The sequence below is a fragment of the Benincasa hispida genome, chromosome 3, assembly GCF_009727055.1.
Source record: "Benincasa hispida cultivar B227 chromosome 3, ASM972705v1, whole genome shotgun sequence".
Classification (NCBI taxonomy): Eukaryota; Viridiplantae; Streptophyta; class Magnoliopsida; order Cucurbitales; family Cucurbitaceae; genus Benincasa; species Benincasa hispida.
The window spans coordinates 41,729,552-41,743,130 of NC_052351.1; the positions used below are offsets into that span (position 1 = coordinate 41,729,552).

The following is a 13,579-nucleotide window of genomic DNA, read 5'->3' on the forward strand; positions in this document are numbered from 1 at the left end:
TTTAAATAAGGTTTTCTCATACACTTGCACAACGCACACCTTCCGATGGTTTGCTACATGCTTCATATCTCTAATCCACCTGACTAAGTATGTGATACTCAAGCAATCTCACTAAGTGATGCAATGAAAGTTAAGGATGCTAAGTAAAGAAAGATGGAGATGGAATTGAAGGAACACAGAAATGCATTGAACACACAATGTATTAATTTCTTAATCCAAAATGTAATACAATACAATATAAGAAAAGAAGAGAAAATGAAAGGAACAGCTGGAAGCAATGTCTTGCTTCCAGCAGATGTGTGTCAAGGCTGTCGGTGGTGCCATGGAAGGGCGGTGGAGCTGACTCTCTCGAGATCTATCTCCAGTCAAAGGCTTCGGTCGTCACTCGGAATGGAGGAAAGAGATGAAGAACTCGCAAGTTTTCTTCTCATGCATTAGTCTAGATCACAAGGATCTGCCCGAGGGCTGGAACTTGGATGATATGAAATTATGCTCATCGGCTTCTATTTATAAAGCTTGATCGTCGACAGCATTAATGGACCTTCTCTGATTTTGACATTTGCAGCGCGTTGGTCCTTTTCTAATTCTCTGCTGCTAACGGCGTGGTAGGTGAAATGTCAACATCATCTTTTGGTTTTCCCGAGATATGCGTTGATGCTTCCAGTCCACCAACCTTGCAGTGATCCTGCTATTATGGTTATCATCGTGTAGCCGCAATCTTGAAATGATCGCAATCGCTTGGTTGCCGCAACTTCTACACGATGACCGCATCTTCTATGCGATGATCGCATTCACTCGACAATCGCAATTCCCATGTGATGGACGCATTTGCCCAACAGCCGCAACACCCATATGACTGTTGTATGTGATCACCGCATGCGATTAATGAGTGCATATTCATGCGTCGAGCATATGCGATCGTGCATGCGATCGTTTATGCGATAGCCCGATTTCCGTGTCTGCGTCCGATTCCTGTGTTAGCTACAAAGATAGATAATTCAACACATAATAACTCATAATAGTGGGTTAGCCAAGATTCTTAATGTTGAATGACGTAAACTCATTTTCTCATGAATTCTTAACATAATTGTCGCATATTCTGCTTAACAGCCCTCATAATTCTAAATAAAAGGCCTAAGATGACGTGCATTTCTGTATGCCATCAAAAGCCCACAATTCCTGGATTCTCACACTGAGAATACTAAGGTAACACTTGTGGTAGTGTCCTTACTTTGTTCGTGAATCGAGTTGGACTCGATTGGGTTGGAGGAGCATTCAAACACTCGTTATGTTCGTGTATGTGTCGTGTGTTGTTCGTTGCATTCGAGTGTTGCTGTGAACGCATTATAAACTGATCGAGGGTTCTTGAAGAATGGTTCTTCAAAGGTACGCATACTCTATCCCTTGATTCCTATTGTAGCATAATGTAATTTCAGTTTATGCATAACTTGTTAGTTTCAGTTTAAGACTGTAATTGTTTGTGTTCATTCGAATGAAATTTAGAACGATCCCTTCTGCTGCTCATGGAGATCTCCGTTCTTGATTTCCTTCAATATGAAAATGATCCAAGTTTCATTGAGACGCTTGTCATGTCATCAATTGTGCCAATTTTCTCTTCAGGAGATTTGAAAAAATGTATCATATCCAAATCTGTTATATTACATGGGTAAAATATCTCATTATCCCGATATGCAAAATTTGCTTCCACATTTTTCCCTTTTTCCTAAGGCTTGATAGAGATCAACTAAGGGGATGTTTGGCTCACCAACATGAGTTGAGTTGAGTTGGTATAATATACCAACCACTTCCGACTACTATAAGACTGATGACTGTTAAAGTATGTTGTAGGGTTGTTGATTATATAAAAAAATATTATTTTATCTACATTAAATGCAATATTTATACGTAATGAATTCATATATCAAATAAGTGTTAAGAATATTTAGACGAAAAGTATGTATGTAGTTGAAAATTATGTAACATATGACAAAAAAATCCATAAAATGAATTTTTTTTCCTAGAATATTTTCTAGTAAGAATTAGTGAAAAATAGAGATTTGTTCTTTGATGATCCTTCAAATTTAGAGAAAATGAAAGTGAAACTGTTGAAAAAATGTAGTGACATTCTATTGGTTGTTACGATAATGGTGGAGATTTAATTAAAAAAAAAAAAACACATGACATAGTAAAAATATAGAGCAACAATAAGAAAAAGAAGAAAAGGAAGAAGATGGTAATGAAATTCATGGAGAAATATTAGCTAGAAAATTTTGATTTCTCTTTAGTTTCTCATTTTATTTAACCATACTTCTACAAGAAATGTAATGGATTAATTATTGTTCATTGCCCAATAAAGAAAGAGAGAGAAAATTTCTAAAAATTAAAAGAAAAAAATTGTAATCCATATTTTATTCAAACAGAGATAAGTAGAATTATTGAATAAAAAAGTTTCAAAATAAAAATAGTGATCATAAAAGCATATTATTTAGAGTTCAAAAAATTGTCTCAGATATACAGACATATGAGCTCAACTTTGCACCCCAAACACAGACATATGAACTCAGACTAAATAATTCTGCACCCTGAACACGGACATCTAAACTCCACATATATATGAACTCAACACACATATGAACTCCAAATATCCTATCTCAACTCAACGCCCCAAACAACCCCTAAGTGTTTTGACGTATGACAGGTATGTGACCATTGCCCAATCATTCTACATCGAAAGCATTTGTTTTCAACACTTTTTGAACTCTTATCTTGTGGAGTTTTTCCTTTGTGATCATGTAGCTCTTTTGAAATTTGAATGATTAGAACGACCACCACGAAAATATTAATTATTTCTTCCTCTGCCACGGTCACGATCTCGACCACAATTATTATTAAAATTCACAGCACTCACTTCAGGAAATTGTGTCGTTTCAATTGATCGAGATTCATGATTTTTCATCAATAACTCGTTATTTTGTTCGACCACGAGAAAACCTGAAATTAGTTCAGAATACTATTTAAAACCTTTCTCTCGATATTGCTACTGTAGGAACATATCTAAAATGTAGAAAAATGTATTATCTAACATATCGATTTAAATCTTGGAAGCCTCAAGTGCATCCATTTATGGCGAGATTTAGGAAAAAAATTTGTTTTCCGATGACCATATTTTTATGGCATCCAAGTATATTTTGGTATCAAGCACTAATGACAAATAATTATTACCATTAATATCAAATGCTACAAATTCTAATTTTATGATATTTTTCATAGTAACATTATTACAAAATATTATATTTATATTAGAAATTTAATATATATCAAATATGTAAAACAACATTTAATTTATTAATTATAATAAAGAGAGAAAAATCGACCTACTTTTATACCTACATTTAGCGGAAAAAACGATAGGAGCTCGTACTGATAACGTGTCGTGAATTTGAGGAGTACAACGGATAGAATACCAATCAAATATAATTTTAAAATAAATATAATATAATATAATAATTAAATAAATAAATATTAAAATAAATTAAACATAATATATAAATATATGAAATTAATAAATAACAAAAGTAAATAAAATAAAAATGATGGATTTCTCCACGTTCTCTAATCTTTTTGGATTTTGTCCAATGTGAAACTTATAAAATGTTACTATTTATAGGCAATTTGGGAGGTGGATTACAATGGTGCTAATAATATGTAATGTTGAGATACGTGGATAATACTTTGAGAAATGAAAACATGACACGTGGCCAATGGACATATGTTAGTATAATATTTATAATAATGAAAAGAAAGAAAAAAGCTCAAAACACTTGTAGGAAAAAAGAAAAAGAAAAAAGATATTTTATTTGTAGACAATGGGTTCTGGGCCTTGAGGATACAAGCAAACGGTGTTTTGGCAGGCCCAGAATCATCACATCCTCTCGGCAATGCCCCAACTTCCGAGCTCGGAGATTGCCTCACCTGTCAACGGCAGAAGCAATGTTCAGAGCTTTGGAACTACCGCCACCGTGCCCGGCGGCGAAGCTTAATCTGGTTCACGCGCTGCCAAGTGACGTTAAATTCTGCCGACTACCTTACAGTCTCGGCCTACCTAATCGTCGACTTTCTTTGCTTTTGATACGAGCACAATCGCTCTCAGATCCATCGACTTCCTCACGTTATACGGAAACTATTGGCCATTCCTCTCCAGCATTTCTTCAATTCTCTCAGTGCACGCTAACTCAAAGCCACATCCCTGTTCTTAATGTCGTTGCCTGCGCCGTAATCCACCTCTCTTTTAATTGCTTTCACTGAGAATCTGATTTCGAATGGACTTTTTGGATGCGCTTAATTCACACACGTTTAGTTTCATGTGGTCATTGTTGTTGAAAGCATGAGCAATATGTCATTCCTAGTACCAAATTTTGCGATGCTTTCGCTTTTGAATGACAAAATTGAACTTGAAGATTTATATTTGCGTATTTTGGCGCTAATAGTTGGAAATATACGAGCAATTGCGTTATTTTGTTGGTAATTTGCTTTACTTGCAATGCTTGTGATATTAGGGCCTTTCAATTCGAATGAAACCGAGAAATTCTGCTAAAATCCATAGTTATTACTGACAGTAATTCGATGTTTAGACTTCTTTGTAAAGCTGTTGGAATCTTATTTGGCTTGAAGTTTTATTAGTAATTGGGAGGTGTGGCTGATAACTATGCATTCACACATCTTTGTAGACGGCTATTTCTGCAACCTGGCTCTTTTGTTCTGCGATCCCCACTCTCCTGGTTTGTATTCTTCAACTTCCATTAGGAATAATGTTTTCAATTTAACTTGATGTGTCATATGGGAATGACTATATTTCCTGTTGTCTTAGCATCTACATGCCATTCTTTCAATGCTTCGAACTGATAATGTGTTGTCCACAACGTTTTAATGTCGAAGGCATTCAAGAGAGCAGCCGAATCATTAGAGAAGCTCATGGATGTCACAAGGGAGGAACTTCCAGGCACTATGGCAGCCATTCGGTTATCTGGCATGGAAATTAGTGATTTGACCATGGAGCTCAATGATCTTGGGTATGACGACATCAGATTTGAATTCTTTGTTTAATTAGTAAGTATTGAATGTTGCAAAGAACAGGAAACAAGGCTGAGTTGGTATCTTTTGCAGCCAGGATATCACACAAGGTGTGAGAAGTTCCACTAGAGCTGTTCGAGTAGCTGAAGATAGATTGCGTCGCTTGACAAACATGACTCCAACAGGTTTTCTTATGATTTCTTAACTTGTTTCTATAAAAGAGAGAGTATTGAATCTTGATCTATGAATTCGGTTTTACTTGATTAGCCTCAGTGCAGGAAATGACAGTAACCAATCTGGGAGTGGAGACAGCAGAGCCGGTTCTGGCTAAAAGGGCAAGAGACATTAAGGAGGGGATTGTGAAAGGACGTTCCATCTTCCAATTGTTTCTTTCCCTTACAAGATTCTCTCGGTTGGCTTTGAATTATTTTAGCAAACGAGGTAAGAAGTAGAGTACAAAGTTCAAGATATCAATGGGTCCGAAACTAAATCGTGATCACTGTAATTAATTTCCTTTCCTTCTGAGTTAACAAGTTTATGATTTTCCTTTAAGAATTATTCTCAAGGTTTTACCCTTGTGATGCATCGAGTGTCTTAAAATTGACTGACCATCTTCAAATTGGAGGGAAGTTGCTTTCAAGTTTCCATTTTTTGTTCTTGTGTTTGCAATGCCCAAAATCTTCCTCTCTAAATTAGGGAACATTACCAAAATTCACCCGCCAACTAACTCTACTAAGTTGCTTTAGAATTTTCGGCATTATTCTGATAACCTCGAATTTGCATGGCACCCGATAAATATGAGATCTTAAATTTTTTTATGAAGAATTCCAATTTAACTCAAACCAATAAATAAATTCCATCTCCCTTTAAACTCATGAAGTATCAACCAACTTAGATAAACCATAACCAAAACCAACGAACTCCCAAGTTAAAGAAAGCAAGCTTAAGTCTATTACAACCGCATAACTGTAGAAGGAAAACAATAATTCAAAACTGCATGATTGAACTCTCAACTAAGTGAACTCAAAGGAAATCCCTAATGTCCTATCTTTCTCATGCCTCCTCAGCATCACCAAGGTTTTACTCCTCGCTTTTACCTCCGAAAGCTAAGAGCGGGTGAGTACACGACACGTACTGGTAAGTAGCTCAGTAGCCACCAAAACAATATATCAATATATCAGACCCACCCACATTATGCTAAACACAACAATAAGACGTGGTCATTTTACTACTGAAAAACGCATTTTAGCATGCTGAACACATGAAATGCACCATGCCATACAACAACACACAATACATGATTTACTTGTCATGCTTCTCCACTCAAGGATGGCATTGCTAGGTTACAGGGGATGTAGGGGAATGTCCATTAGGTGCTGAATCTGGATTTCAAATTCTAGGTCTCGGGCGTTGCAGTTTTTTTTTTTTTTTTTTTTACCGCCATCAAATGACTGGCTTATCACACATAGTTGGTCTCTGTTCTCTAGCATGGGACTTTCTTTCCTGTTCACTTCTGGACCACAGGCCAAGGATATCCAAATTTTTAACAACAGACAACCACATGGTGGCTTTTCAGTGAATAAAAGGGAAGAAGAAAAAGAGAAGCCAAATATACTTGGGATTTTCTAGTATTGAAAATAAGAGCAAACAGAAGAAAAACCATAGAAGTCCTTGGCTGGAATTGGATAGTGTATTCCAAATTTATCCATTATGTTATGTTGTGGCTGTCATCCCAAAATTAAATAGATGTAAGAAAAAACAAAAATTGCCATCCCAAACTGAAGGTCTGGAATCCGCTAAAGCCCTCTTATAAATAAATTAATCTTAATTTTCTTAAATAACACCCGTCTTAAACTAAAGAACTAAACAATTTGATATCGATTATCTCTGTAGATAAATTTTTTAAAATACATACATATATAATGTTTCTTTTTTCAATTTTCAAATGACCTATAGATCTTATTATTTATGTTCGTAATGGTGATTAATTGATGATCTCTTTATATATTTTGTGTATTTATCCATGATACCGAATATATCAACCCATTCTTAATATCGATGTTAAATCTTCAAATCTACTAATATAGATAAACTTAAAATTGAGAGCAAAATGTAATTGATTTTTTAAAAAATTAAATAGGACTATATTTGATGGAAAATAACTTGGTTCCTTCTGTTTTTTAAATCAAGCTTGGAGATAATACTTCTACGAATGACAATGAACTTTTTTTATTCGTAAAAAAAACATTCAAGGAAGAACTCTTTTTTTAATGGAATAAATGTGAAGAATTAAAATAACTAGATGAAAATCATTATACTGGTATGGTCAAGAAATGAGAAAAACATATAATACTCTTATAGCACTTACCATTCTCATCTATAATTTTGAGAAAACATATAATACTTTTATAGTTGGTACTGTTTTTATATTTTTAGTATCTACTATTCTCATCTATAATTTTGCATGTCATTAAATATAATATTAATTTATTATTAATTTATTTATTTATCTGTAAACTCTCTATATTATTCTTACATGCTACTATAGCAAATATAGAAGTAGTATAAAAAATTCTCCGGACTACAAGTAGTTATAGTAGTAGTTGAGAAATTTTCCATAGTATTTCAATTTATTGCTCGTCACCATAGTAAATTTAAGGAGGGGTAACAATTAGGTGTAGTTAGTTTAATCTCTCATTTATTATATAGTAAAAAAATAACAATTTAATTTTTTTTTTGAAAAAAATCAAAATCTTTTGTCACTTGGTACTTTTTAATTGACAATGGATAGACTGTATTTAAAGTGTTAGATACAACTATAAACTAAAAATTTTTCCTTAAAAAATCTAGTCGATTTCAGAAAAAAAAAAAAAAAAAAAAAAAAGGTAACTATAAATAGTTGTTAGCGTAGATTAAAAAAATGTGGATGCACTTGAATAATAATCTCACCCAACCAACTAAAATTGAAAAGTGCGTTAGCGTATAAAAAGGAGCCACGTTCCATCTTTCAATCACCTCTTACGTGTACGCAATTCATTCTCATTTCTTCTTTTTCACTGTTCATTTTATTCTTCCAATTTCTCTCCATCTTGGCATCTTCAACTCCCATGGCTGCGCCGCCCCGCTCCGTTCACTGCCAATTCCGCTCCTCCTTGCCCGACGTCCCACCACGATCGCCGCCTCTTTCCGTTTCGCTTCCCAAACTCAAGCCCTCCGATTCGGAAACCCCGAAGATCGTTCTACAGCCTCGTTTATGCACTCTGAGATCCTTCGGATCCGATCCGGTCGTTCCTATCAAGACTAAAAGAGTTGCCACTGGAGACGATGCTGCAAACGACGACGTTTCCCCGTTCTTTGCGACTCTATCGGAGTACATAGAGAGTTCAAAGGATAGCCACGAATTCGAGATCATCTCTGGCCGCCTCGCTATGGTCAGTTTCATGTTTCAATCTCTTAATTAGACTTCGATTTTCATACACTTCGAAAAATTAGGGTTTAGAAATAGCCAAATCGGAGTACGGTAAACCGAAACAACTCTTCAGTAGTTGATTAAGATTGCTGAAATTACTGTTGCGAGGAGGTTTCTTCTTATAGTCCGATTGTTTGCAGATTGTGTTTGCGGCGACTGTAACAATGGAGGTAGTGACGGGAAATTCAGTATTTAGAAAGATGGATTTGGAGGGAATTGAGGAAGCAGTAGGAGTTTGTTTGGGAGCTGTTACTCTGGCAGCCATTTTTGCGTTCTCCTCCAACGCTCGAAACAGAGTAGGTCGAATCTTCAGCATCAGCTGCAACACCTTCATTGATTCGCTTATTGACCAGGTCGTCGACGGCCTTTTCTACGAAGACGACACCGGCGATTGGTCCGACGACATTTGAATGCTCCGGCGGTGGAAACAGAGGTATGTATGTAAGTATGTATATATAAATATTACATACAAGTGGAATTGAAACACATTCAATTCAACAGTGTAAGAAATTTATGCATACATATATATAGAACTTCATTTGAGGATTTTCTCTGATGAAGTGAGAAAGAATCTGAAATAGTTAAAGGGTTGCGTAAACGTGATCTTGTATTGTTATTCTAGGCCAACTATTTCATGATTGAAGAAGTTTCACTTGATTAGATGAAATTTAATGAAGACCAGTTTTCTTTTAATGCATAAAATGTGATGATACAAAGCTTTTGTAGTGAGACATTGCTATTTAGGTAAATGTCTATATACGAGGAATCATGTACTTTGTTGTCTTTTTGAGAGATGAGAAGTCTCTCCTGAAATCAAATGGATGGTAAATATTATTATATAATTGTTGTTTATATTCAAACTTTTGTGGAAGCCATTTGATATTTTAGTCAGATAGCCAAGAGAGAATAATTCAATAGAGGTTTTGCTGTACCTGTGGGAAAATAAAAACAATAGATTAAGTAATCTATTTTAGTTTTTGTAGTTTTGAATTTTTTTCATCTTGATCCTTACACTTTTAAATGTTTATTTTTGTTTCTATATTTTCAACTTTTGTTCATTTTAATTCCTATAATTTCAAAATATTTATTTTGGTCCTCAACGGTAGTTCTTAAAAAGTGATCATTCTGGTTTCTTCATTTTCATTTTTAAAGAATCAAAATGATCCCTATTTAAAGTTGAAAGTGTAAAGACTAAAATAAACATTTTAAAAGTATAAGTATCAAAATGAACAAAAATTAAAAGCACATGGGCTAAAATGAACATTTTAAAAGTGCAAGGGTCAAAATGAACCAAAACCAAAAGTATAAGGATCAAAATAATATTTAAGTTTTTTAAAAAAATAATCATTTGTTAGAAAATCATGAGTTTCTTTGGACAATTGAATCTCATCTAAGTTTTTTTCAAGTACTTTTTATTTATTAATTTTTGTGGAAAAAAACTTTTTGATGCTCGACCGTTAAACTAAAAGTGTACTAAACATAATTGTTAGAAAACACTTTTATTCTATAATTTAAATTTTATTGATAACAATTTAGCCATTGTTTTTTCAAATTTGTAATAATTTAGTCTAAACTTTAATAAGACACGATTAATTTTTTTAAGTAGTTCCTAAAATATTAGTAAGATATGATGAAATGTCCTGGGGACTATTTACGTAATAAAAATCAGCACTAAATTAAATTTTTGCGATAGGAATAAAATTGCTACATACTAAGGGTAGGATTTTAAAATACATAGGTTAAAAAGTATAGATTCAGACGGAATAAAGTTGATTAGAGGGTGTGCACTTAACTGTCGTAAAATAAATTTATACTGCTAGATTGTTCTTCAAAATTTTCTGAAAATATTCTTATTCAACTAAAAACTATTTTTCACTCCTAAAAGAGAAAGAAAATGTTAAAATGATATGTTGGTAATTATACTTCAAATTTCATTTTAATCCATGAACTAATTTGAAAAACGATCTCCACCCTTAGTTTGGAGTTAGCATGGGGGATCAAATGAAAATAGATTTCAACGTAAAGAAAAAAAAAAAACAAAATTTATTTAATTGTTTAGCTCCCGTTTGATAATCATTTTGTTTTTTAAAATTAAGTTTATATCATCTATATTTCTTACCATGATTTGTATCTTTCTTAAGTAGAATGATTGAATTCTTAGTTGAATTCTAAAAGCAAAAACAACTTTTTGGAAGCTACTTTTTTTAGTTTTCAAAATTTGACTTTGTTTTTTAAATCATTGGTGAAAAAGTAGATAACAAAGGCAAAAATTTGGAAGTAGAAGTAATGTTCATAAACTAAAAACAAAATGGTTACCAAAAGATCTAAATATTCCATTTTTTCAATTCCAAAAGGAATCTACACTATTCCAATGAAATTTTAATATAATAAAAACAAAGTTTTTAACCAAATGCTAATCAATTGAAATTCATAATTTTTTTTTCAAACGCAATAGGCAACACATACAACAACAAAAAAAAAAAAAAAAAAAAAAAAAAAAAAAAAAAAGAAAAAAAATTTCACAAAATAACCCAAAACTCAAAAACTTTTCTACCAATAACCTTTTCCTAAAAAAAAAATTTCCACTGACTTTTTCTCCATACGAAATTTCAAAATTACCCTAGTTTTCTTCAACCTTCAGATTGCACCATATTTCTTCTTCCTTCCACGATTTCTTCAACCCTTCTTTCAATGTGCATTCAAAACACTACCAACATTCCACCAAAATATTTATTTCCAACTAATATTCTGAAGAGAATGGAACGTCACTTTCATTATTCACTTTCTGTCATCGAACTCCCCACGAAATTCTCTCATTGTTCTCTCGGAGTTTCAGCCTAACATCTTCATATTCTCTCGTAACTTTCTCTCATAGCTTTCATCATCAGAATAAGTCCACATTTCTTCTTCCTTCAACGGTTTCTTCAGCCCTTCATTCAATGTACGATTTCTTCTCCCAAATTGCTTTCATAATAAGTGTCATTTAGCATTAAATTACTGGACGATCGTTTATACATTACTATGTGATCGTTTATACATTACTATGCAATCATTTACTATGTGATCATGTATAAATTACTGCACGATCGTTCATAAATTACAATACGGTCATATAGTAAATTATAAGTGATTGTGTAGTAAATTATACACGATCGTATAGTAAATTATAAACGATCGTGTAGTAATGTATAAAAGATCGTTTAGTAAATTATAAACATCGTTTAGTAATATATACACAATCGTTAATACATCACTATGTGATCGTTTATACATTACTATGCAATCATTTACTACACAATGGTGTAGTAATTTATACACGATCGCATAGTAATTTATAATCGATTGTGTACTAATTTATACAATACAATCGTTTATACATTACTATGCGATCGTTTATACATTACTATGCAATCGTTTAGACATTACTATGCAATCATTTATTACACGATCGTGTAGTAATTTATACACGATGGCATAGTAATTTATACACGATGGCATAGTAATTTGTACACGATCGCATAATAATTTATACACAATAGTTCACTTGTCAATGATTTGTTTATCCAATTGTAGATCAATGGCGCTACTTCACATCATTGTACGATTTGGTGGGGATTGGGATGAATCCAGAAGAAATTATGTTGGTGGTCATATGAAAGGTCTGAAAGTCAGAAATGATATAACAGTCAGTGAATTAGTAAGTATGATGCACCAACGACTAAATACCGATCCGGATATGTTTGATATACACATCAAATATTACTGCAATCTATTGGTCCCGGCTCCCCCAATTAACATAGTCGACGATGAAGATCTTAACTTCTTTTTAGAAGGCAATGAGGCATCCCGGATGCCGTTATTTGTATCAATTACACCTTGTGAAAGTCATGGAGTACACCAGCATTGCAATCCAACCGATCAATCCAATCCAATTCATACCATGTCTTCACTTGATGATCATATTGAGCCATGTAACTTAGGGGATGACCGAAGTGAAGCTTGGTTTGGTCGGAACAGTGAACCCAGATGTACTTCACAATTCAATACTAAACATGGATATGGACAATCTTCAGGTCTACAAACTTCTCCAACACCTAACATCCATGTTCCAACCCCACCTGCTTTCATTACACCGGTTGTGATGCTTTCGATTCTAATGCATTCCACCATTCCAACTGAACCATTTGTTGATATACCTGGACCATCAAAGGACCTATCGTATGACAACCTCGTCACAATACCTCATGACTGTTTGAATGACGAGGATATAAAGGTCGGTCAAATTTTCTTTTCGAAATATGGCTTGTCAGTTAAACTATCGATGCTTGCAATATGAAAGAACTTTGACTACCATGTAAAAAAGTCGACAAAGAGCTTGCTAACTATCCGGTGTGGAATGCAAGTGGAGGGTCCGTGCAAAAAAAATGAAAAGTGATTCCTTCAAAGTGATAAAATATCCCAATGAACATACATGTTCTCTTGAAATGAGAACTGATTAATCATCGACAAGCAAAAAGTTGGGTATTGGACACTTAATAAAATCCAAATACGAACAAGTTAGCCGAACCTATCGCCCAAGGAATATAATTGAGGACGTCTAACGAGAATATGGAGTGAACATTACCTACGGATGAGCTTATCACGCTAGAGAGTATGGATTGGTGTATACACGAGGATCGCCAAAAGGATCATATGCTGTTGTTAGGGCATATGGCGAGGCACTTAAGCTTGCAAATCCAGATACCATATTTGAGGTTGAAGTAGAGGACAGACAATACTTTAAGTACGTCTACATAGCACTTGCTTCGTGTATCAGGGATTTTCTAAACTGCATCCGCCCAGTAATCGTTGTTGGTGGGACATATTTGCATGAGAAATACAAAGGTATGTTTTTAATAGCATCGTGTATCAATGGAAATAACAACATATATCCTATCGCCTTCAGTATTGTAGATGGTGAGACAATGCATCATGGACTTGGTTCATGACTCATTTGAAGGCTTCGATAGGAGACGTTCCCAATCTAGTGATTATATCAGA

The 13,579-nt window shown here is 33.9% G+C and overlaps 3 protein-coding genes across 3 annotated transcripts; all 3 read left to right on the forward strand.

The window, feature by feature from the left end:
• The first annotated feature begins 3,852 nt into the window (after positions 1–3,852).
• LOC120072535 lies at positions 3,853–5,722 on the forward strand. The gene is made up of 5 exons (XM_039024923.1): positions 3,853–4,272; positions 4,728–4,778; positions 4,936–5,069; positions 5,164–5,255; positions 5,338–5,722. The coding sequence occupies exons 1-5, from the start codon at positions 3,991–3,993 to the stop codon at positions 5,520–5,522; spliced, it is 744 nt and encodes a 247-aa protein (XP_038880851.1). The 5' UTR covers positions 3,853–3,990; the 3' UTR covers positions 5,523–5,722.
• Positions 5,723–8,076: 2,354 nt separating this feature from the next.
• LOC120072538 (stress enhanced protein 2, chloroplastic) lies at positions 8,077–9,378 on the forward strand. Its single transcript, XM_039024926.1, has 2 exons — positions 8,077–8,501; positions 8,680–9,378. The coding sequence occupies exons 1-2, from the start codon at positions 8,178–8,180 to the stop codon at positions 8,947–8,949; spliced, it is 594 nt and encodes a 197-aa protein (XP_038880854.1). The 5' UTR covers positions 8,077–8,177; the 3' UTR covers positions 8,950–9,378.
• A 1,656-nt stretch (positions 9,379–11,034) lies between these two features.
• Positions 11,035–13,576, forward strand: LOC120072537. Its single transcript, XM_039024925.1, has 2 exons — positions 11,035–11,480; positions 12,113–13,576. The coding sequence occupies exon 2, from the start codon at positions 12,117–12,119 to the stop codon at positions 12,873–12,875; it is 759 nt and encodes a 252-aa protein (XP_038880853.1). The 5' UTR covers positions 11,035–11,480; positions 12,113–12,116; the 3' UTR covers positions 12,876–13,576.
• Positions 13,577–13,579: the final 3 nt, after the last annotated feature.